The sequence below is a fragment of the Narcine bancroftii genome, chromosome 4, assembly GCF_036971445.1.
Source record: "Narcine bancroftii isolate sNarBan1 chromosome 4, sNarBan1.hap1, whole genome shotgun sequence".
In the NCBI taxonomy this organism is placed as follows: domain Eukaryota; kingdom Metazoa; phylum Chordata; class Chondrichthyes; order Torpediniformes; family Narcinidae; genus Narcine; species Narcine bancroftii.
In genome coordinates, this window is record NC_091472.1 from 84,945,774 (window position 1) to 84,968,705 (window position 22,932).

Here is a 22,932-nt window from a genome sequence, read left to right on the forward strand (position 1 = left end):
TGGCAGCGGAAAGACCCCACGGGCTGGAAAGGTCACGTAATGGTGAGAGTCTAGGAGGCTGCAGGTCCTAGGAGCTCCCAGACCTAGACCAGAAAACAGCATTAAAAATTGAAATCCAGGACAAAAAAAGTAAAAACTCAGCCCGAATACAAGAGGAGGATGAGAAACCTTCAATCAACAAAAAAAATGAAATCACAAGGATATGGGCGACCCAACAAGGATCCGAGGCAAAGTGGAGGAACCTTGTGTCAGGAGTAATGGCCGTCAAAGACAACGCAACCCCCTCATCCCCCCCCGACCTCAGCAAAAATGGGAGCTCCGCAGCCAGGCGGTGCCCAGAACGGAGGAACAGCCCCGAGCAGCAATAAGACCAGTCAAAGCCAAGGAGCGGGTGAGTGGGAGGCCAGCTGCCACTCCCTCACAGCTCACAGGTTCACGCACAAAGCAGCGGTCTCCACGACTGTCGGGTTCCACTGGTGGGGCGTCGAGTTGGGGAACGGCAGGCTCGAGTGGAGTCAGTGTGAGCTCAGGAATCGCGAGCTCCGACAAGAATGCAGAGGTCAACTGGGACAGCAATCACAAGAGCCGTCGAGTCGGAGACAAGGGTCGGCAGGGCAAACGTAATGGCTGCAATGGTGGCGGTTGGATGTGTGAGGGATCCAGCCACGAGAAGCTGGAAGGCTGGGCTGCAACAGGAAAGGGAGTAGGAGGGCTCAGAACACTCCTTAAGAGACATGTTACAGACTCTGACCCAGACGGAAAATAGGTTAGAAAAGGTAGTGGACAGAAGAACCAGAGACATGTCAGAAAAATTAGACAGGATGGAGGGGGCCCTAGTGAATATAACAGGCAGGGTGACAGAGGAAGAGGAGAGATTGGGGGAAGGGGAGGATAGAATTGCCACAAAAAATGGAGCAAGAAATTAAAGGTCTCCTTAAAGAAAGAGTTGAGGTATGGGGGAAGCTGGACTTACTGGAGAACTTCACAAAATTCTGCAACATTAAAATAGTGGGAATTGAAAGACTCTGAAGGGGGGAATCTTACAGAGATCCTAACTAAATGGATCCCCAAAGCACTAAGAAAGGAGGCGCTGGGAACCCCCATTAAAATAGAAAAAGCCTTTAGAGCTCCAATCCCTAAGTCAGGACTAGATCTTTATGAAGCTAAAATATTTTCAAGATCGTGAAAAAATATCAGGGCAGCAGCAAAAGGGACAATTCAAAGGGGAGCTCCCTTGGAGTAGAGGGGGGTCGAAAGTGTTCTTTTATCCAGATATTAGTGCAGCTCTGATCAAGCGGTGGAAAGGCTTTGAACCAGTCAAGCGATTGGCAACGTAAAAGGGATACGATTGTGTTCTACGTCATTGCACTACCCTGAAAGCCGTGTTGCCGGGGGTGGGGGGGGAAAAAGGAAATTTTTTACAGAAAAGGAAAAAGCGCATCAGTAAATGGAGGACCAAGTGGAAAAGAATAAAAGGGGCAATAAGACTTTTAAAAATTGTTAAAACTGGTAGACTGGAAGGACTTGGATTTCTGTGTTATAGAAAGAATGGGCTTTTGGCTGTTTTCTGTTTCTAAAAAAAGATAAAAGGTGTTATATGTTAGGCCCGCGGGCCAGAGTTTGACATGTGTGGCTTAGATGGAGTGGAGCAATGGGCAGATTATGAGATTGGGTCTCTTGGGGGTGGCAGTGGAGATGAGGGAAAACATTTAGGGAGCTAAAAGTATAAAGTATGCTACTTTCAATGTTAAGGGCTTAAATGGAAGGGTGAAACGATAAAGGGTCTTGGCGCACATTTAAAAAAATGGAGATAGAGCTGGCCTTCCTCCAAGAGACACATTTAACTGAGCGGGAGCATCAGAAGCTAAAAGGGGGATGGGTGGGTCAGTTCATATCCTCCTCGTTTGGCTCAAAGGCAAGGGAGGGGGGAGTAGCAATTCTAGTGGGGAAGTATGTTTTTCCAGTGCAGGTGAAAAAGGTGATTACAGACACAATGGGAAGATTCCTTATGGAACACTGTCAGATATATTCAGAATCTTGGACCCTAGTGATTGTCTCACCCCCAATGATGATACAAAATTTATACAGGGCATTTCCTTATGATTAGCAGAGGCAAATGAAAATATTCTAATGGGGGTGACTTTAATCCATGTCTAGATCAATCAACAAAACAAATAACTAGTACTAGAGCAGCGAAAACTTGAGTGCTTGAGAGAGCTGAATTTGATAGATGCGTGGCGGAAAAAACATCCAAGAAGAGATTACTCATTTTACTCAAAGCAACATGACTTTTTTCGGCTTCAGCCCACATAGAGGGTAGGATCATGGAAGTTGAGTACGGAACAAAGTTTCTTTCAGACCATTCCCCCTGGTATTGGCTATAGAAATGCCAGTTAAGCAGGACACAGAATACAGGTGACATTTTAACACCGTTGTTGAAAATGCTAGAGTTTTGTAGTTTCATAAGAGCCGAAATAGCCCTGTTTTGTGAGACCAACTGCCCCTCTACTACAGATAAATTCCTTCTGTGGGACACCCTTAAGGCATACTTGAGGAGCCAGTTAATTGGGTACTCAAAGACGGTCAAGAAAAATTATATGAGGTGGAGGAATTGGAAAAGGACAATACCCAATTAGAGAAGGATAAACTGGAATACAATATGCTTCAGAAGTAATAGTATGGAGAAGGCCATTATGAGGTCGAGGCAAAAATATTATGAGTTGGGGGAAAGAGCTCACAAGGTCCTTGCCTGGCAGTTAAGGGAAGAACAAGGCCTTTAGCACAATTAATGCAATACAACAGGGAATGGCCATATCTTGTATAAAGGAAATGAATGAGACCTTCAGAGAATTTTATGAAGGACTGCATAAATCTGAATTGACTGGGGATTCTAATCGAATGGACGAGTTTCTGGCCAGATTAGATCTTCCAAACTTAAACCCGGAGGAACTAGACCTTCCTCTTCCAGAGGAACTAGACCTTCCTCTTCCAGAGGAACTAGACCTTCCTCTTCCAGAGGAACTAGACCTTCCTCTTCCAGAGGAACTAGACCTTCCTCTTCCAGAGGAACTAGACCTTCCTCTTCCAGAGGAAGAGCTGGGGAAAGCATTGAATGCGCTACAAGCTAGCACCTGAGTTCTATCAAGAATTTAAGGATTCACTAATGCCTTTGTAATATGGAGGTGATGGACCAGGCAAGGGAAAAACAGACCCTCCCAGAATCTCTCACAGTGGCAATTGTTACAATGACCTTAAGGAAGGGCAAAGATCCGCTTTTGCCTTCTTCTTATAGACCAATTTCCCTGCTGAATATAGATTATAAGATGCTTGCCAAGTCCCTAGCAAATAGATTGGCACTGCATTTACCAAAATTGATAAACAAAGACCAGGCAGGCTTTGCGCAGGAGAGACAAACAGTGGATAACATTGGCAGGCTGTTCAGTGTAATGCATCTGGCACAAATCAGAAATGAGAAGGGATTGGCTGTTTCCTTGGATGCAGAAAAGGCTTTTGATAGACTGGAGTGTGAATTTTTATTTAAAGTGCTGAAGAAGATGGGGTTAGGGCCAATTTTTCAAAATTGGATTAGGAATACCATGCACCCAAGGCAAAGGTTACAATCAATGGACAAATCTCATCAGCTTTCCCACTTACCAAATCTAGTAGAAAAGGGTGCCCACTGTCACCAGCTCTCTTTGTGCTGGCAATGGAACCATTGGTTGAGGCCATTCACCAGGATCCAGACATTAAATGTTATAGAGTGGGCCAGCAGCACAAAATTAACTTATTAGCTGATGACGTGCTGGTATATCTGACAGATTCTGTGACTTCTTTGCCTCAACTGCACATGGTATTGGAGGGCTATAGGAAACTCTTGGGGTACAAGATCAATTGGGGAAAAAAGTGAGGTGATGCCACTCACTGAGGCGAATTATAACCAACTTGAAGAAAATAGCAATTTAAAGTGGCCGTGGAGGGGATCAAATACTTATTGATGGCAACTTGAATAATTTATACGTTAAATTATGCCCTCTTGCTGGAGATAGTCGAGGAGGATTTAAATAGATGGATGTTCCTGCCCATAACATTAGTGGGCAGGGTTAACTGTATTAAAATGAATGTGTTGCCAAGACTCCAGTATCTTGTCCAGTCATTGCCTGTGCCTTTACCTGGGGTTTCTTCAAACAGCTGTTACAACAAGGTCAGAATGTTTCTTTGGAATGGTAAGGTGGCAAATGTTTCTATAGAAAAATTAACATGGGACAACAGTCTAGGCAGATTGAGGATACCAGACTTTAAAAAATATTACTGGGCACCCCAGTTGAGATACATTGCCTCTCTCTTCCAGGGAGGAGGTGTATGATCCTGGGCACAAATTAATCTGCACCAGGTGGGCAAGAGGATGGCAGGGGACTTCATTTATAAATGAGATGCTACATTGCTGTCAGGAAAGAAGGGCAGTCCCACATTAAAACAAGTGATTAATATCTGGAACAAAATTAAACAAATTTGAACATCAAAGTGCGACTGTCCCCAAAAACGCCCTCGACTCCGAATAAATTAATACCATTAACAGTAGGTATCAAGATCCTGGATCCCTGGCGCCGTAATGGCATCAGATACATAGGGGCAACTAATGTTTGAACAACTCAAAATATGATTTGTCAAATCAGACAATCCACTGCTACCTTCAAATAAGATCATTTTTATTGGATGTATTGCGTCCAAGTATGGCCCTACCTTGGTGCAGTGCCATAGAGTCCATGATTCGAAGGGGGAATGGAAAGAAATTCATTTCTGCAATGTATTTCCTGCTCCAGTCAAATGGACCCAAACTGGGCCTCCATAGATCGAGAGAAAGATGGTAGTCGGACTTGGGTATTGTAATCGATGAGGGATGCTGGTAAGGCTTTTGCAGGGACAGCATGACCACGGTCATCAATGCAAGGTACAGGTTGGTGCAGTATAATTTTTTGCACCAGCTGTATCTAATGCCACAAAAAATAAACAGGTCATAGTCAGAATTCATGGACCAATGCTTCAAATGCGGCAAGGCAACAGGATGTTTGTGCATGCATCCTGGTCACATACCAAGGTGAGGCCTTTTTGGGATGAACTAGGCCAAGTCCTGGAGAAAATCTTAAGTAAACAATTCCCGGAGGACCCAGAGTTGTTCCTGTTGGGAAGCATAATGGACACAAGGCTTACAATGAACCAGTCCAAATTTCAAATTCAATTTGTGTTAATTGCATTGGCAGCGGCCAGGAAGTGCATTGTGGCGACTTGGAAGTCTGACTCTAGTCTTAGTATCGAATGATGGAATGTGGAAATGCAGAGCTGCATTCCCCTGGAGAAAATAACCTATAAGCTGAGAAACAAATGAGGTACCTTTCAAAAGATCTGGCAGCCATACATGCACTACATAGCCACATGTCAGTGATTGGTTTCCCCGTTCCTTGCTGTGGGTTCCTCTCCCTCACATTGATTCCGATCAAGCAAAGTCAGGAATGAATATCAGTCCAGAGGCTGCAACAATCCCTGTCCCTTATTTATTATTTATTTTCCTTGAGTTAGCTATGTTGTTCGTCGAAGTGTTAATGAATAGTCTTGTTTTATATGTGGGGATGTGGGGGATAATACAGGCTCTGTATGTTACATGAATGTTAAAGAACATTATAATGTTTGTTTGATGAGTCTATGAAAATAAAATATTTTTAAAAATTTATTGTTGTAAAGTGCTTTATGTAAATGTCTGCTCTATGATGCTGCCACAAAACCCTGAATTTCGTGACTTGTTCACAATATATTCTGATAATGTGTGCATGAATACCCAAATCTGTAATGGAAACCAGAAAAAAAGCACATCGAACACCTCAAAATGACTGCAAAAAATCCGATGCTTTTTAAAAAAAAAACTTGAAGTTGCAAATAAGATAGATTGTTGCTCTATGCTGTAGCCAAATTATGTTTAAAAAAAAAACTCAGCATGAAATTGATTCACATTCATCTCCCAATATCATGTCTCTCAAATACCAAAAGCATTCTTGTCCTTTCTTGCTTACTTAAAAACAAAGAACCCCATTTCCATTTGCTACTTCTTGCCAATATGCATCAGAAATTTACAAATATTGTTTCAACTTCATCTTCTAACTTGCTGACAACACAATGGTGGTAAACCAGATATCAAATAATGAAGAGATGGAATGCAGGAAAGAAATTGCAAGTCTATAGCATGGTGCCAAGTTAACAACTTCTCTTAATCACCAACTTCAAGACAGAGCCAGAGACCTTACATCAATGGCACTGAAGTGGAAAGAGCATAGAGTATTAATTTCTTGAGGATAAACATCACCAATGACTGAACTAGGCCAAGAACATTGACATGACGGTCAAGAAAGCATGCCAACCCCACTACTTCCTTAGAAAACATGTCTGTCAACAACTTCTACTAGGATATTTCTGGATGCATCATAGTATGGGAGCTACTCTGCTCAAGATCGGAAGAAACTTGAAGATGGTGAGTGCAGCTCAGAACATGACACAAATTTTCCATCTGCCCATAGATCGTATCTAATCTCCAACTCCTAGGAAAGGCAGCCAACATACTGAAGGACCTATCATAAGGCCTTTACAGGTGGACTCTCCGCCCTGACAGCGGCGGCAGAAGCGATTCTTAACTTGTGGACTCACCTTTCAGGTGGCAGCCCTAAAAGGCTGCTGCAGCGTTGCCTGATCCACCCGAAAGGGCCTATTCATATCCAGAGGCACCTCGTAGCGCCTCTGGATCTGGTGGAGGAAGGGTGACTGGTGCCGCAGCACCACCTGTCATAAATATGCGGCATAGCAATGGCGGTCTTCCCTATCCATAATTCCCCACACAGGTGGAACCACTCTGTTTCCCACAACAGTTCCAGATGCATGGGGGATTAAGGATAGGGAAGACCGCCATTGCTATGCAGCGTTTTGAGCTACAGAGAACAGCCCCGGTGCAAGAGCAGCCAGCTGGCTTGTAACAGCCCACACTGGCCACACACCAAAGGCAGCCCCTGCCCCGACTCCCCTGCCAGCCACCCCTGACCCGACAGCCCCCACCGACCTCACCTCCCCAGTGGGGCGGGGAGCTGTCAGGCAGCAGGAAGTGGGGTCTCTGGCTGATGGAGTTATCAGCCCACCCCCAGGCAGTTGTTTACAGTGGCTGCACATTCAGGTGTGTGGAAGGAGTGCAACACTGCTGATTATCCCTCCCAGAGGGTTGGCATCGGTGCCTTGGAGGTGCTTCAGATGAATATGTCTTTAGCTGCAAGGGAGGGAGATTATGTGGCTTTACACTGGGGTGTTCAGGCCACCTGAAAGGGCCTATATTTTCTTGTTCTTTCTTTCATCAGGGAGAAGGCAGAGTGTGAAAGAGCACATCAAGAGTCTTAAAGAGCGTTTATTCCGCACAGCATTCAGGCTCCTGAATTAATCCACAACAATGCTGACATACTACCCTTGTTTGGTACTGATTAACTTTTCATTGTAATTCGATATACTGTAATTATTCTTTCAACAGCTGCATAAATGTTACTTTTTGAGGCTCAACAAGAAAGTCTGCTGGTTTCTACAGCAGTTATGTGTAAATATTAAGAGTGTAAATGTTAAATGTTTGACTGCTCGCAGAATCCTTTTCACTTTAAAAGTTTTTAGTTCTGGTGAATGGCTATCAATACAAATTAGTAACACATTTTTTGTTCATTTTCCCTTTCTCTCCCTCCACCCCCACAATACCCAATCCATATACAATTCAGTCTGAATTGCTTAGTATTTTGTTTTGGTACAAATATCTTTTGGGCCAACAATCCCAATTCTAGTATCAAGGACAGGGATTGGTGATTTTACACTATAAATTAGAAATAGAAAGAACATAGTTAAGGGAGTGGTTCTCAACCTTTGTTTCAACTCACATGCCACCTTAAGTAATGCCTCAGAACAACAATGTTGAATTATGAAATAACTCAATAACCCAGCATATAAATTAAACAAGTTGGAGGGCCTGATTGGTTTCCAAAATCTCTAAAATTCTCATCTGGAAACAAAGTAGACAAAAATTTTTCACAAGAACCAATCATCTTAAAGAGCTGATCGACCTTAAACATTAACTCAGTGTTTCTCAACCCTTTTCTTTCCACTCACATACCACTTGAAGGAATCCCAATGCCATTGGTGCTCTGTGATTAGTCAGGGATTCCTTCAGGTGGTATGTGAGTGAGAAGGGAAGGCTGAGAATCACGGCTCTCGACCCAATCGCTACTGAAATATTTTGCATGAGAAAAATGGTCATTGGCCCATTTCCTTTGGAGTTATGAAACTGTGCACATAACAAGTCAATGAGGTACAATTAAAACAGTGGTTTTTCAACTTTTTCTTTCCACCCACATCCCACCTTAAGCAATCCCTCACTAATCACACAGCACCTCCGGCATAGAGAATACTTAAAGTGGTATGTGAGTGGAAAGAGAAAGGTTGAGAACCACTGCACTAACTCTTTCTTCACGGCCACCAGTGGACCTGCTGCGTGTTTCCAGCCCCTCATTCTTTGATTTCTAAACACGGTGCAGGTCTTGCTAGGAGATGCTTGCAAGTGAACCCCGCCTCGGCGGAGAGGAACGGAACACTCTCCCACCTCTTCCCTCAGGTAGTCACACTGACGCTTCTCGCCCACCGACGCCGCCCAGTTTTTCTGCCGCCGCTTCATTTGCCGGTCAAACACGTTCATCGAACTCCCGCCCCGGGAGGCCACACTCCGTCGGGAGCTTGGCCCGAGCAGCGGCTCGGGCTTGCCGACCTCGAACCGCCAGGACCTGCGCAGACACCGACGGACAGCAAGCAGGAGCCTCATCTCTCCGGTTCGGCCGGCGATGATCGGTCTCGGTCCGGCTGACGCTCCCGACTGCGCATGCGCGCCCCCAACTCTGACTGCGCGCGCGCGCCCCCAACTCCGACTGCGCACGCGCGCGCCCCGCCCCCTTCAACTCCGACTCGGCCACTTCACTTGAGGGGAGATCGGTTCCTCATCGGGAATGTCGTGCGAACTCCACTTGTCGATTAAATATTTTTCTATTCATTCAATATTTTACTGCGGGTTTAACGGATTTGTTGTTGGAGTCCGTACAGCAATGCTGTACCACATTTCCCCATTCCGTGTGAGTCAGAAGGTCAACCGTCCCGGGAGGTGAAAGGTCAGAGAGCAGGGGTCATTGAGCGTGTCGAGGACGAGGACGGTACTGTTTCTGGGTAGGTGCAATTCGTTTCTCCTTTCTAAATGATTTCTCCTCTTCTTTTCCCCTCACCACACCCATCCGTATCTGAGGCCACGCTCTCATCCCTCATCTGCATGGCATTTCCCCCCCCACGCACGCCAAATCATCGAATGCCATGCTTGTCCTCCCGCAGCCTCCACACTCCCCCGTGTTTGCTTCTCTTGCCAAGATCTGGAAAGAGTGTCGTAGGTTAACAATGCAAGAAGTTATCGACAATTTTTTACTCCAGGCACTTTAAAATACTCCAAGGAGCTTGCTCGGTATTTAATCCACATCAAGAGTAATTATAAAGGTAGGTAAGATGATGTCTAGGCAACCAGAACATTGGGTGGAAGGAGGATGGACAATCCCTCAGTTTTATTAAGACTTGTCGAGAGGTGGAGTAACCAGGAAGGTTTTGTCAGGATGGAAGAAAGTTTTTTTTTCTCCAAGGAGTTTGCTTTTTGAGGTATAGTGACGACTTAGTATGCCAAAAGTGCTTTATTATCTTTTATTTGTGAACTACATTTTTATAATTGCTGATAGCATATTCTTAACAGATTGTTATTGTTCTTTCAGTTTGGATAAAAGATCAGATTAAAAATGGCATCAAGATCTGAGGAAGTGATGAGAGATGAGCGTTTCAGTCAGGTGATGAAGGACCCCAAATTCTGGGAAATGCCTGAGAAAAAGTACAAGATCAAGATTGATAAAAGATTTCAAGGAATGTTTCACGAGAAGAGATTTAAGCTTAATTGTACAGTAGATAAGCGGGGAAGACCAATCAACCACAGCACCACAGAGGACCTGAAGCGTTTTTATGACTTGGATTCTGATGACTCTGACTTGGATGATGATGAATACAGAAAGAGCAAACAAGAAAAGGTGGGAAAAAAATTAAAACTAAGAAGAAAAAATAAGTCTGACAAAACTCTGAAAGGTAGCAAAGGTCACATGATAATCGATGAAAAGAAAAATCAGAATTTGGGCAAAGGAACAAAATCAAGAAATGTTAAAAAATTAGAAACCAAGGTGGTTAGTGATGTCTGTTCTGATTTTAACAAGAAAAAGCTTGGAGTAACTGCAAGTGAGAAGATTGTATTGAAAGATAATGATTCTGAAAACAATGAAGAAATGGTGCAACCCAGTGAAAGAAAAAGTAAACCACCAAAGAAACACATTGAAGGAATAAAACCATTAGTCGCAAGGAAGAAGACAGTTAAACCATGTGCTTCAGAAGATGATACTGACTCAGGTATATATTTACATTTTTTTTGCATCAACAGTGTTATGGTCTATTGGGTAATGGAAATTCCCAAAATTTGAGATCCAGAGTAATTCTCATGGAATTTATTTGGGGAAAATAGAAATAAATGAACACTTTTTTTCCAACTTGCCTTTTTGATGCATTCACAGATTAAGCTGCTCCACATTACTGAACACACGCCCTCGCCGTTTTTGGGTCAACTTTTGATATTGGTGCCCACGTGGATCCTCCTGTGAGAATTGTATATCAGTTTCTGGTTATCATTTAAAATATTGAGACAAGGAACATCATTGACCAAGCTATTTCATGTCTCTTTACAAAATAGAAATTTAAAGAAATAGAAATATGCCATTTAAACATTGATTCCTTGAAGGCTCTTGGAGCAATTGCATCAATCCCCTCCCCCTCATACTTGCTTGTAACCTATCCCATGCTCTGATTCTTCTACCACCAACCTATCTGAGAGTAATTTGTAGTGGTGAACTAATTCTCTGTGATATGAGAGGAAACCCAAGTACCCAAGGAAAACTGCAGGGATAATATGAAATTGAAAACTCCACATACAGCAGCAGTCATCAGGATGGAATGAGCACCAAGAAGCTGTGAAGCATTGGCAGTGCCTGATAAGTCAGTTTGCTAAAAATATTTTATATTTGTTTAACATTATATGCTATTATTGATCTTGCTATTTTTGAGCAGTTTGTCGCTATTTAAAAATTTGGAAATCTGTCGTAGAGTAACACTGCACAAATACAGGCCCTTCCACCCAATTTACACAAGGTAACCAAGTTGACTTCCTGAACTACAACCATTTCACTGCGTTGGGCCCATATCCCTCTAAACCATTCATTTTGAGCCTGTCCAAATGTGGAGGGTTATGAGTATTTTGTTTCCTTCTCTGCCATTGCAGTTCAAGCACTTGTCAGGATACTTTTAAAGATTATGAGAACACCTTCACAGGCATTGCTTTTTATATTGCAATCAAGGGTGGGTGAAATAAAAAAAATCTCTGATCATCTCTAAATCCCCCCCCATACCTTGGCTTAAACTTTTGCCCTCTGGGCTTAAACATCTCTGTTACAGTGAGAAATTTCTAATTTGTCCAACCAAACTATTTTACATGTCTCTGAGATCCCCCTCCATTCTCATCTGCTCTAAAGAAAACAAACTTGGCCAATTCAGTCCTTCTTGTAACTGACACATTCCTGCTAAATAACCTCAGCAATTTCCCTAAACATTTGTGGCTTTTCCATTATGTGGTAACCAGAATTACAAACTGCATTAGCAGTGACTGAACTGAAGTGTTCTAAAGTTGTACCATGATGTCCATCTGTTTATAAACTATGCCCTAACAAATTAAAATTAGCGTCCTATATGCTGCCTTCATCTTGAGTAATTCTGCTGCCACTTTTCAGGATGTTTGGATTTGTGCACAAAGAATCCTCAAAATTCCACAGTGACCGATTATGGTCTTACCCTTATACATCCCGAAATGTCTCATTTTGCACTTAATAGCGTTAAATTTCATTTGTCATTGCTCCAGCCAATTGTTTTCCAAAACTGAGATTATCTTCAACACCATCAATGACACCACCATTTTTCATTGAATCTGTAAATTTATCATACCTCCTACATTCAAATCTAAATATTTAGTGTAGATGACAAACAGGAAAGTACTGATTCCTGTCGCATCTTTTCCAATGGAATACAAGATCTCATTTCCAGATGCCACCATTGAATACTCAAATCAGCCTCATTTTTCCAAGTAATTGCCAAACATTCTCTAGCTACAGCTAGTGCCAATCTCAAAAAAGCAATTTGAAACTTACTTAGTTTTAATTCCAAACTTAATTTCTTAATATAACCCAATAAAAATACCATAGGATCAAGTGAAATTTTAAATTTAAATAAAGCTTCTAAAAGTTCCTTAATTCTATTCCAGAAAGGTTTCACATAACCAAGTAGAGTGCAAAGAGCCAACTTGTTTATGGCACCTAAAACTTAAATCAGAAGAAATAAACTTATTTCCGTAACCTCTCAGGAGTTAAATATAACTGATGCATAAAGTTATAATGAACCAATCTATACCTAACATTAACAATTTTAGTCATACCATCCTCACATACAGTCATCCAATTATCTTGAGAAATAGATATGGACAAATCTTTTTCCCATTTTAATTTAGATTTATGAAAATTGAGTTTAAGCATTTTATTCTGTAATAAAGCATGCATCTCAGATATAAATCCTATCTTGCCACCTTCAGTAATTAAATTTTAAAATTAGACTGCCCAAAATTATCCAACAATAAAGCTCTAACTTGATAATAAGTAATCAAAGTATTCAAAGAAATTTCATATTTCTCTTTCATTCTTTGGAATTAAATAAAATACCCAGCCTCATAACAATCCCCTACCAATGTAATTCCTTTCTGTTCCCATAATTTCAAAAGTTGATTATTTAATGTAAAAGAAAAAAGCTTATTTTGAAATAAAGGAGTTTTAGCCAAAATTTGACCTTCCGTATCCATGATTCCATTCTTCTTAGTCCATAACTCCATTAAATGTTTCAACATTTAAAAGCTGAGAATTCCATTTATAAATAAAATGATCCATCAATTTCTCATCAATCTGTGGTAATTCAATGTTAGCCCATACCAAAGGTTTATCCACTTCAAACAATTTCAGCTGAATCTCTACCTTTCCAAATGCAAATTAATCCTGCTCCCTCAGACTTTTTTCTAGTAATATCTCTGCAACAGGCTGCTAAACTCATTGGTATGTCATTACTTAGTCTATCCCTGCTACCCTTCTTCAATAAAGGTACTACATTTGCCATCTTCCAGAACTTTATCAATTTTTGGAGAAGATTCTTTCACCTGAAATGATAACTCTGTTGCCGATAATACTGCTTGACCGTATGAATTTTCCAGTGCTTCACTTACATTTGACTAGTTATTTGGTATTTTTGTTTTGAGTTTGAAATTTGCTCTTTTTGTTATTGGTTTGCATCATTTAATTGTAGACATAGAACATGAAGCCAATGGCAAAGAAATTGATGCTTCTGTTTCAATGTGGTCCTCCAGGAGTTGGATTTGTGAATTTTGGTTTCATTTAGTTGCTGACCTGTTTCAGAAGATTATACACTTAATGCGGAGAGAAGCTGATTGTTGATTTGATACAGCAATGCAGTTTTAATGCTTCTTTGCAATGACAAAATTATCATTCACATGGGACTTTCATCTGCTCGCGATTATCTGACAGATCATGACATACATTACAACTCCAATTATCTAAAATGGTCAGGACCGGACCTACTTCGAATGACTGAATTTTTTGGATAACTGGTCATTTTTTTTTTTTAAAAAGCAGCCCAGTAGCTACAGCAGAGGAAAACACAGGATTTTGTTGACACCAGTACATCAACAACTATATCGGGGTGGCCTCATGCAACCATGATGAGCTCATCAATTTCATTAATTTCGTGGTCAATTTCCACCTGGACTTCAAACTCACCTGGTCTATCTCTTTTTCTTTTAAACTTTATTTAAAATTTTATGACATGAATAAAATAAAAATTACATTTAAAGAAATAATAGAAAATAAGATAATAAAAATTAGAATACTACATCATTAAACTACACAAATTAACCCCCCCCAATAATTATAACACAACATTAATCATCTAATTTAAAATTAGTCCAACCCTCCCCCCAAAATAAAGAGTGAAGAATTAATTAACAATATTGTAAATAAAATAGAAAAAAACCCCACTTACAAAAAAAGGATAAAACTTAACAAATAAAAAAAATTACTAACAAAAAAAATATCAATACTAAAATAATACCCTTAAACATATATTTAAATCAAACATAATACATGTATTTAACAAATGAAATCCACTTTAAAACTAAGTTCAAATATTAAAATCATATATCAACCACATATCTGTTATTCAAAAAATCATAATTAATAATACATAAATACAGAATTTCCATTAATACCAAGTTTCCTTTATAATTCATTGAGAGAACAAAAACATCCCTTAGAAAAACAATCAGATAAACTTTTTATTCCCTTCCCATCCCCTTATATAAAAAAAAAGAAAAAAAAGAAAAAAGTTCAAACTCTTATAAAATTCTCCATATTCTTCATTTATAACATCTTCAAAATTCTCTATTGAAATTAACTTAATTTTATTAAACTCTTCTCCCTCAATGTATTTGTACTTAATTTTCTTCTTTTTCTTCTTATCACCTTTCCCCTCATCTTCCTCTTCATCTAATTTAACATCCTCAATTTTTGACTTATTATCTTCTGTGACATCATCCTCTTAAAAAAGAAAGAAAAAAGAGAAAAAAACCCCCCCAAAAAAAGAGAAAAAAAGGAGAGAAAAACCTCCTAATTCCCTCTCAATTACAATCAGAAAACAGAGTTTAAAAAAATTTTATTTTTATAAAAAAAAATAATAATAAAAAAACCTTCACTTCTTAACCCAAAAATTAAAAAGAAAAAAAAACAGGTCGGAGGTCACAACTACCTCCTCCTGTTTAAACCGCCCAAAGCGGTAACTCCCCCAAAATATTGGGTGTGAGATAACTCACAGGTAGCTGATGACTTCTGGAAACTAGTGCCCACCCAGTTCCCTCTCCCAACTCCCGTTTCATTAAACTATCATCATTATTTAAACTATTTAAACTCTTCTCAAAAAAAAAGATAAAAGATTTATTTTTTTAAATCAACGTTACCACTTCGGTCACCATTGCTTCCATTTCTTTTAAAAAACTGGATCCCACCTTACATCTCTACTCTCTTTGGAGACCTTGAAGGACTACATCGTTCCTGAAACTGCATGATTGGTAGAGACTGAGCAAAGTCCATAACCTCTTTAGGATTGTCAAAGAACTTTGGCTAATTTCCATCCTAAAAAATCTTCAGTACTGCAGAATACCTGAATGTTCCCTTATGTCTTTTTTTCCACAACCGTTCTTTCACAGAATTAAATTCGCGTCGTTGAAACATAATTTCTTGACTCAAATCTTGATAGAAGAAAACAGGATTATTCTGAACCATCAAAGGAGATCTATTTTGCTGGGCATTTCTAATAGCCGTACGTAAAATTGTCTCTCTGTCACAATAGTTTAAACAACGGATCAAAACAGATCTTGGATTCTGTCCTGAAAAAGATTTTCTTCTTAAAACTCTATAAGCACGTTCCAGTATTAAACCTTCAGGGAATTTATCCTGTCCTAACACTCGTGGAATCCATTCAGTAAAAAAATTTTCTTGGATCTGGAATTTTCTATGCCTTCTGGCAAACCAACAATTTTCACGTTGTTCCGTCTAGATTGATTCTCCAAATAATCAACCTTTTTTGCTAAATTTTTATTTTGGATCTGCAATGTTTCAATTATTCTATTTTCATCTTGCAGTTGATCCTGTGCATCGACTAAACCTTGATCACACATTTCAAATCTTTCAATGGTTTCAAGCTTAAAAGCTCCATTAATGACTTCCGCCATCGCATTAATCTTGGAAATAAACAGGTTCACAAAATTAGCTAAGTGACTCGATACAGAATATATCTTATCTTCAAGATCCTTAACAGACATTTCAACAGAAGTAGATTCAGGCATAATGGGGTCTTGCTGTTCCTTAGAGACCACGGGATCTGTCCCTTCCCTTAATTTAGTATCTTTTCTAGCAGTTTGACTTCGTATAAAAATCCCTCTCAAAGTCCCCCCAGCAATGCCGGGAGACTGAAGATCAGGGTTATCTTTAAGCCAAATCTCTTTAATCATCTTCACTGAATCGATGTCTGGAAAAACCGTTGTAATTGAAGATGCATTTTGCAGCCCCACCACTGTCGCAGTCGAATGACAACTCTTTTACTCTCCAGCTGGTGGCGCCCCAGCTGATTCAACTGTTAAAGCCTCAGCAACAACGCCTGCAGTGGCCACTGTGCGAAAAACTGGCACCCGTCCAGCCCCTTGTTCTGAAAGCGGTTGAGTGCGACCTTCAGAGAGCCTCACCGGCTTAAAACGGAGCTTCAATGCCGAACTCTGCACGTCCTCCTCTGGATCCATTCTACGTTGAGACTTGGCTTCTTGTAAACAAGTAGGCTCAGACAATTTCGGAAAATGTAGTTTTTTAACAGTCTGTTGATATTTTCTTTTACCTTTTTTTGCATATAAACCATTAGGCACTAATCCAACACCTTATTATTTATAAACTTTTAAAAGAACTTTAACGAGAGTCTGGAAAAACAACCAACTGAAAAACCTCACAAAGATAAGCGTATACAGAGCCGTTGTCATACCCACACTCCTGTTCGGCTCCACCTACGGCCGAACATTGGCACCACCTACGGCTCCTAGAACGCTTCCACCAGCGTTGTCTCCGCTCCATCCTCAACATCCATTGGAGCGCTCACACCCCTAACGTCGAGGTACTCGAGATGGCAGAGGTCGACAGCATCGAGTCCACGCTGCTGAAGATCCAGCTGCGCTGGATGGGTCACGTCTCCAGAATGGAGGACCATCGCCTTCCCAAGATCGTATTATATGGCGAGCTCTCCACTGGCCACCGTGTCAGAGGTGCACCAAAGAAAAGGTACAAGGACTGCCTAAAGAAATCTCTTGGTGCCTGCCACATTGACCACCGCCAGTGGGCTGATAACGCCTCAAACCGTGCATCTTGGCGCCTCACAGTTTGGCGGGCAGCAGCCTCCTTTGAAGAAGACCGCAGAGCCCACCTCACTGACAAAAGGCAAAGGAGGAAAAACCCAACACCCAACCCCAACCAACCAATTTTCCCTTGCAACCGCTGCAATCGTGTCTGCCTGTCCCGCATCGGACTGGTCAGCCACAAACGAGCCTGCAGCTGACGTGGACTTTTTACCCCCTCCATAAATCTTCGTCCGCGAAGCCAAGCCAAAGAACGGGCACTTAAAGACAAAACAATAAATCAGAGTCAGGAGAGGTCTGGAAGGCACGTCTGTTCCCTACGCCATCTTGCCACGCCCCCCTCACCTGGTCTATCTCTGATGACACTCTCTCTGTCTCCATCTCAGGAGACAGACTCTCCACTGACATTTATTACAAACCCTCTAACTCCCACATTACCTGGACGACTCATCCTCACATCCTTTCCCCTGCAAGGACTCTATCCTTTTCTCTCAATTTCTCCATGTCTGCCACATCTGCTCCCAAGATGAGGTCATCCAGTCCAGAGCCTCTGAAATGTCTGCCTTCTTCCACAAACGTGGCTTCCCCTCCAGCACTATAAACTCAGCCCTCACCCACATCTCCTCCATTCCCTGCTCATCTGCTCCCAGAAACAATAAACACAGAATCCCCCTCATCCTCCGCTACCACCCCACCAGCCTCCGCATCCAGCACATTATCCACCGGATTTTCCGGCACTTACTACAGGACTCTTCAAGAACAGACAATGATGGCAATGTTTTTCTGTGAAGGACACAAGTACAAATTAAAATTAAAATTTTACAGATTTTGGAAATCTGAAATGAACAAAATGAAGGAATATGTCATTGTCATCCTCACTGCTGAAATATGATAACTTGGGACGAAGTTCTACTGAAGGGCTTAAAATCTAAAACATCAAATGGAGTTCACTCTGTTAAGTGATGCACTTTGGAAGGTTGATCATGAAGGCAGTGTACATGGCTAACAGCAGGATTCTTTCCAGTGTGGAGAAAGAAAGAGATCTTGGGATGCAAGTCCATGGATCCCTCAAGGTTGCCACACAAGTGGATAGGGTGGTTAAGAAAATGTTTGGTGAGCAGGCTTTCATTTGCCAGGGGAATAAGTTTAAGAAGTGTAAAGCAATGTTGCAGTTCTATAAAACTCTGGTTAGATCATACCTGGAGTATTGGGTTCATTTCTGGTTGCCTCATTGCAGGAAGGATGTGGAGGCTTTAGAGAAGGTGCAGATGAGATTTACCAGGATGTTGCCTGGATTGGAGAGTGTGTCTTCTGAAAAAAATAACTCCCTTTCTTTTTAAAATATTTTTATTAATTTGATAGAGAAATTTTACATGTCTATATTGTTTAGATATTAATTAATTGTATTGCTTTTATATAGTGCAATACAGAATAATACCGAGAGTAGTGTGTGCTTGGAATACTTTGCTTGGGTAGTGGTGGATGCTGGTACAATAGGGACATTCAAAAGGCAGGCATGTGAAAGTGAGAAAAATAGAGGGTTACCGGTGTGAGGTAGGGAAGGTTTTTACAGGTCAGCACAACATCGTGGGCTGAAGGGCCTATACTGTCCTATGTTTGATCAACTACATTTTTTCTGTCTAATTGAGCAGATCCAAACTCCATTATTTTCCCTCTAGACATTCAGTACAGGCATATTCTTTAAAAATGTCACAGATTTAGTTAATTTTTTTTGGAATAAAATTCTGATTTTTTCTCTCTCTCTCTCTCTCAGAAAGTAAAGCTTGTGAAGATGCCATTGGTGATGAAAGTAATGGGAGTGAAAGTGAATCTTCAGGCACAGGGACTACAAGTCTTCAGGAGGAAAGTGAAATCACAACAGACAATGAAGATGAATTATCTGAAGAGTCTAGTGACAGCAACAGTAATCCTGACCTTGCTAGAGGGAGAGGAAACATTGAATCAAGCTCTGATGAAGATGACTATTTTGATGACTCATTAGCTAATGACCCTGAAATTGAGCACAAATGGGGAGAACTGGATAAGGAAGCTCCACGTGGAGACATGGTAAATGTCATAGAAATTTATAATCATTTGCTGAGGCCTTTGATCCCCGTTTACCCTTGTACATCTGCCAAGCAGAGCAATCGATTTTAGAGACCATTGTTTTCTGTATGGATTTAAAAAAAAAAGTTTTACTTAAATTTCCTTTTAAATCTTGCATTCAGAGATTAAGCATTTGCCTGTTTGATAAGGCCCTGGTGAGAAACAAAGAAAGAGGCTATTTCAAGTACAGGCAGCTGGGATTGAGGCCTAAATGCTAAAATAAACTGAAGAAGGAAATCAGAAGGGCAAAAAGAGGACATTAGATTGCTCTGGCAAACAAGATCAATGTTGACTGATATATTAAGGCTAATTAGGGAGAGATAGATGCACATGGTAGTCTTTGCGTAAAGACACAAGAGATGGGCGAGGTCTTAAAAATGTTTCTCATCTGAACTTGTCATAGAGAAGATCATGAAAGCTGTGGGACTGTGGCTAATATCTTGTAAGTGGAGGATTCTTGAGGCATAATAAAGTGAGTAACTCACCTGGGCCGACATATCCTCAGACATTGTGCGAAGCAAGGGAAGATGTTGCAGGGACCTTGTCAAGGATTTTTGTATCATGTTAGCTGTCTTCAGGTGAAGAACAGGAACATTGGAGGGCGCCTAATGTGCTTTAACTTATTTTTTAAAATTGGGTGTAAATTGGGCAAAAGCAGGCCAAAAGGGCTGTTACTGGGCTGTTTGTCTAAATTAAAAAAAAAATAAATACAATTTTATTTACAACATGGTAGAAGTGAATTATGGCCATTGGAATCTGTGCCACCCAATTCACCTGCAACCCCATACATTTTGGAGGGAGGGAGGAAAGTGGAGCACATGAGGAGAATGTATAAACTCCTGACAGATAGCATCCACACAGATCATGAACTACCAATAGTGCTGGATTCGACCCCATGTCACTGATTTTTGTAATAGCCTTGTGCTAATTGCTGTGCAAATCATGCTGCCTAATTAAAGAATGGCTACAAGAATAAGCCAGGGAATTACAGGCCAGTGAGCCTGAAATCAGTGGTGGGAATCTCCCTGTATTTCAATAAACAAAGACTCATTAGGGATCGTTTGCATGGCTTTTTGCATTGGAAATGTTTCATTTTTTGGATTTTTTAAATTGTTTTAAAGTGAATTGACAAAGGGAGCCCAGTGATTTTTAGCAGAGTGGTGGGCAGGCCTACATGGTTGGTGGAATACATAATGATTCAGAGCCAGCCTGCCAATTGGAGCAAAATTAGCTTGGTGGAAGGAGCCAGAAGGTGGCACTGGAGGGTTGCTTCTCAAATTGGAGGACTGTGCTCAGTGGTGCACTGTAGGGATCACTGCCTATTCCACTGTTATTTGTCATGTGTATAATGATTTGGATTTCAATGTGGTAACGTGATGACTACATTTTCAGATGTCTTACCTTTTGATGTCATCTGAAAATGCATCTCAGTGTAGGGGAGCCTAAAACTACAGTGCATAGGTTTAAGGAGGGGAAAGATTTAAAAGGGACTGAGAGGGAACTTTTGCACAAAGTGGATCTTGGGTATATAGAATGAGTTGCCAGAAGAAGCTGTAGAAAGACATTTAAGTGGGTAGTTGGATAGGAATGGTTTGAAGCGATGTGGGCCAAATCCAGACAAATTGGATAGTCATGGAGGCAACTTGGTCAGTAGGGACGCTGGGACAAAAGGATGTTTTTGTGTGGTATGGCCTTGAGAGGGTGGTGGGACCAGTACAGATCCAATGATCTACACCTGGGGAAGATTCGAATCAATAACCAAGGGGTGATTGGTTGCTAGTGGTATTGGTGGGGGAATGGAAATCCTGGCAGAAAGGCAAAAGTATTATTGCAGAAACCAAAGAAAAAGTTTTTTTGAAAAATAAGAGTGGAATACAGAAAAGCCAAAAGCAAAGGACACAGTGATTACTGGATTCTGAAAGGTCAATGAGTGTAAGGGCACTTCTGAATGACAGTGGTTATCAAAACAAGGTCAGTGAATTTGTGGCATAAATCCATACAAAGGTGTATGATTTAGTGGCCATTACAGATATGTGGTTGCAGGGTGGAAATGTTTGGGTGGCATGGTTAGCATAACGCCGTTACAGTGCCAGTGACCCAGGTTCGAATCTGGCGCTGTGTTTAAGGAGTTTGTACATTCTCCTCATGTCAGCATCGGTTTCTTCCAGGTTCCCTGGTTTCCTTCCACCATTCAAAATATACCAGGGGTTTATCAGGTGGGATGGGCTCGTAGGCTGACAGGGCCTGTTATTGTGCTGTATGTTCAAATTTAAAAAAAATCTAATAGATATTATAGAAAGATAAGGTAAAGGAAGTAGGATAGCAATTTTAATTAATTATGAGATCAGGGCTGTAGTGAGATGATGTAATATTCAAGGAGCAGAAAGTTGAATCTTATCTGCGTAGATACATATTGGGAATAATAATATTTTTAAAAAAACATTAATGGGAGTTGTTGATAGGTCACAAAATAATAATAATATTGCAGTGGCACAGGCAATAAACCAAGAAATCTGAATACATGTAATAATAGAACGGTGGTTGTCATGGGTAGATGAGACTAAAACTAGGGGACTAAGCCTCAAGATTTGGGGAGTCAATTTAGGACCAAAGAATAGTAATTCTGTGGAATGTTCTGCCTCAGGCAGCAGTAGAGGCTGCCTCATTAAATATAGTAAACGGTTTGTAGCAGAATTAAGGGTTTTGGCGAAAAGGTGGATAGATGGAGCCGAGTCCATGGACCATATAGCTTCTTCTTTCTTTGGCTTGGCTTCGCGGACGAAGATTTATGGAGGGGGTAAAAAGTCCACGTCAGCTGCAGGCTCGTTTGTGGCTGACAAGTCCGATGCGGGACAGGCAGACACGGTTGCAGCGGAAAATTGGTTGGTTGGGGTTGGGTGTTGGGTTTTTCCTCCTTTGCCTTTTGTCAGTGAGGTGGGCTCTGCGGTCTTCTTCAAAGGAGGTTGCTGCCCGCCAAACTGTGAGGCGCCAAGATGCACGGTTTGAGGCGTTATCAGCCCACTGGCGGTGGTCAATGTGGCAGGCACCAAGAGATTTCTTTAGGCAGTCCTTGTACCTTTTCTTTGGTGCACCTCTGTCACGGTGGCCAGTGGAGAGCTCGCCATATAAGCTATGATCTTGTTAAATGGCACAGCAGGCTCAATGGTGTAGATCCAGATGGATCACTCATACTCCTATTTCTGACGGCTCTGTGAATTAACAGTACAGCACAAGAACAGGTCCTTCAGCCCACAATATTTCTGTTGACCTTGATGCCAAATTAAACTGCACAATTGCCTAAAAATAGTTTACATCCCCTCCATTCCCTGCATGTCAAAGTGTTGTCTAATTGCCTCTTAAACTTTGCTCTCATATCTGCTTCCACCTTTTCCCCTGGCTGTATGTTCCAGGCACCAATCATTCTCTGTGTGTTTTTTAAAAAAAAAATCACCAAAATTTTCTTGAAACCTTTCCCCTAGACATTATATTCTCATAAGGATGGCAAGGCGAGAGAGCAAATTCTATGGTATTTGACATCCACCCTCTGACATGAAAGCTATGTTCTCTATTGTTTGACATCACCACCCTGGGAAAAA

General features: G+C 41.1%; 2 protein-coding genes across 5 annotated transcripts in view; one reads left to right on the plus strand and one right to left on the minus strand.

The window, feature by feature from the left end:
• The window catches only part of ndufaf5 (NADH:ubiquinone oxidoreductase complex assembly factor 5), a 31,199-nt gene extending 22,253 nt beyond the window's left edge, over window positions 1-8,946 (minus strand). For both annotated transcript variants that reach the window (XM_069931827.1, XM_069931828.1), the window contains exon 1: window positions 8,663-8,946. In XM_069931827.1, the coding sequence (XP_069787928.1) occupies window positions 8,663-8,878 (216 nt within the window). In that variant the 5' untranslated portion in view covers window positions 8,879-8,946. The remainder of the gene's footprint in view (window positions 1-8,662) is intronic.
• A 76-nt stretch (window positions 8,947-9,022) lies between these two features.
• The window catches only part of esf1 (ESF1, nucleolar pre-rRNA processing protein, homolog (S. cerevisiae)), a 95,242-nt gene continuing 81,332 nt past the window's right edge, over window positions 9,023-22,932 (plus strand). The window contains exons 1-3 of one of the 3 annotated variants that reach the window (XM_069931806.1): window positions 9,023-9,273; window positions 9,858-10,533; window positions 19,005-19,297. In XM_069931806.1, coding sequence (XP_069787907.1) covers window positions 9,882-10,533; window positions 19,005-19,297 — 945 coding nt within the window. In that variant the 5' untranslated portion in view covers window positions 9,023-9,273; window positions 9,858-9,881. Of the gene's footprint in view, window positions 9,274-9,451; window positions 9,592-9,623; window positions 9,748-9,857; window positions 10,534-19,004; window positions 19,298-22,932 lie in introns of those variants that run through there. The other 2 variants (XM_069931808.1, XM_069931807.1) reach the window with 2 other exon arrangements.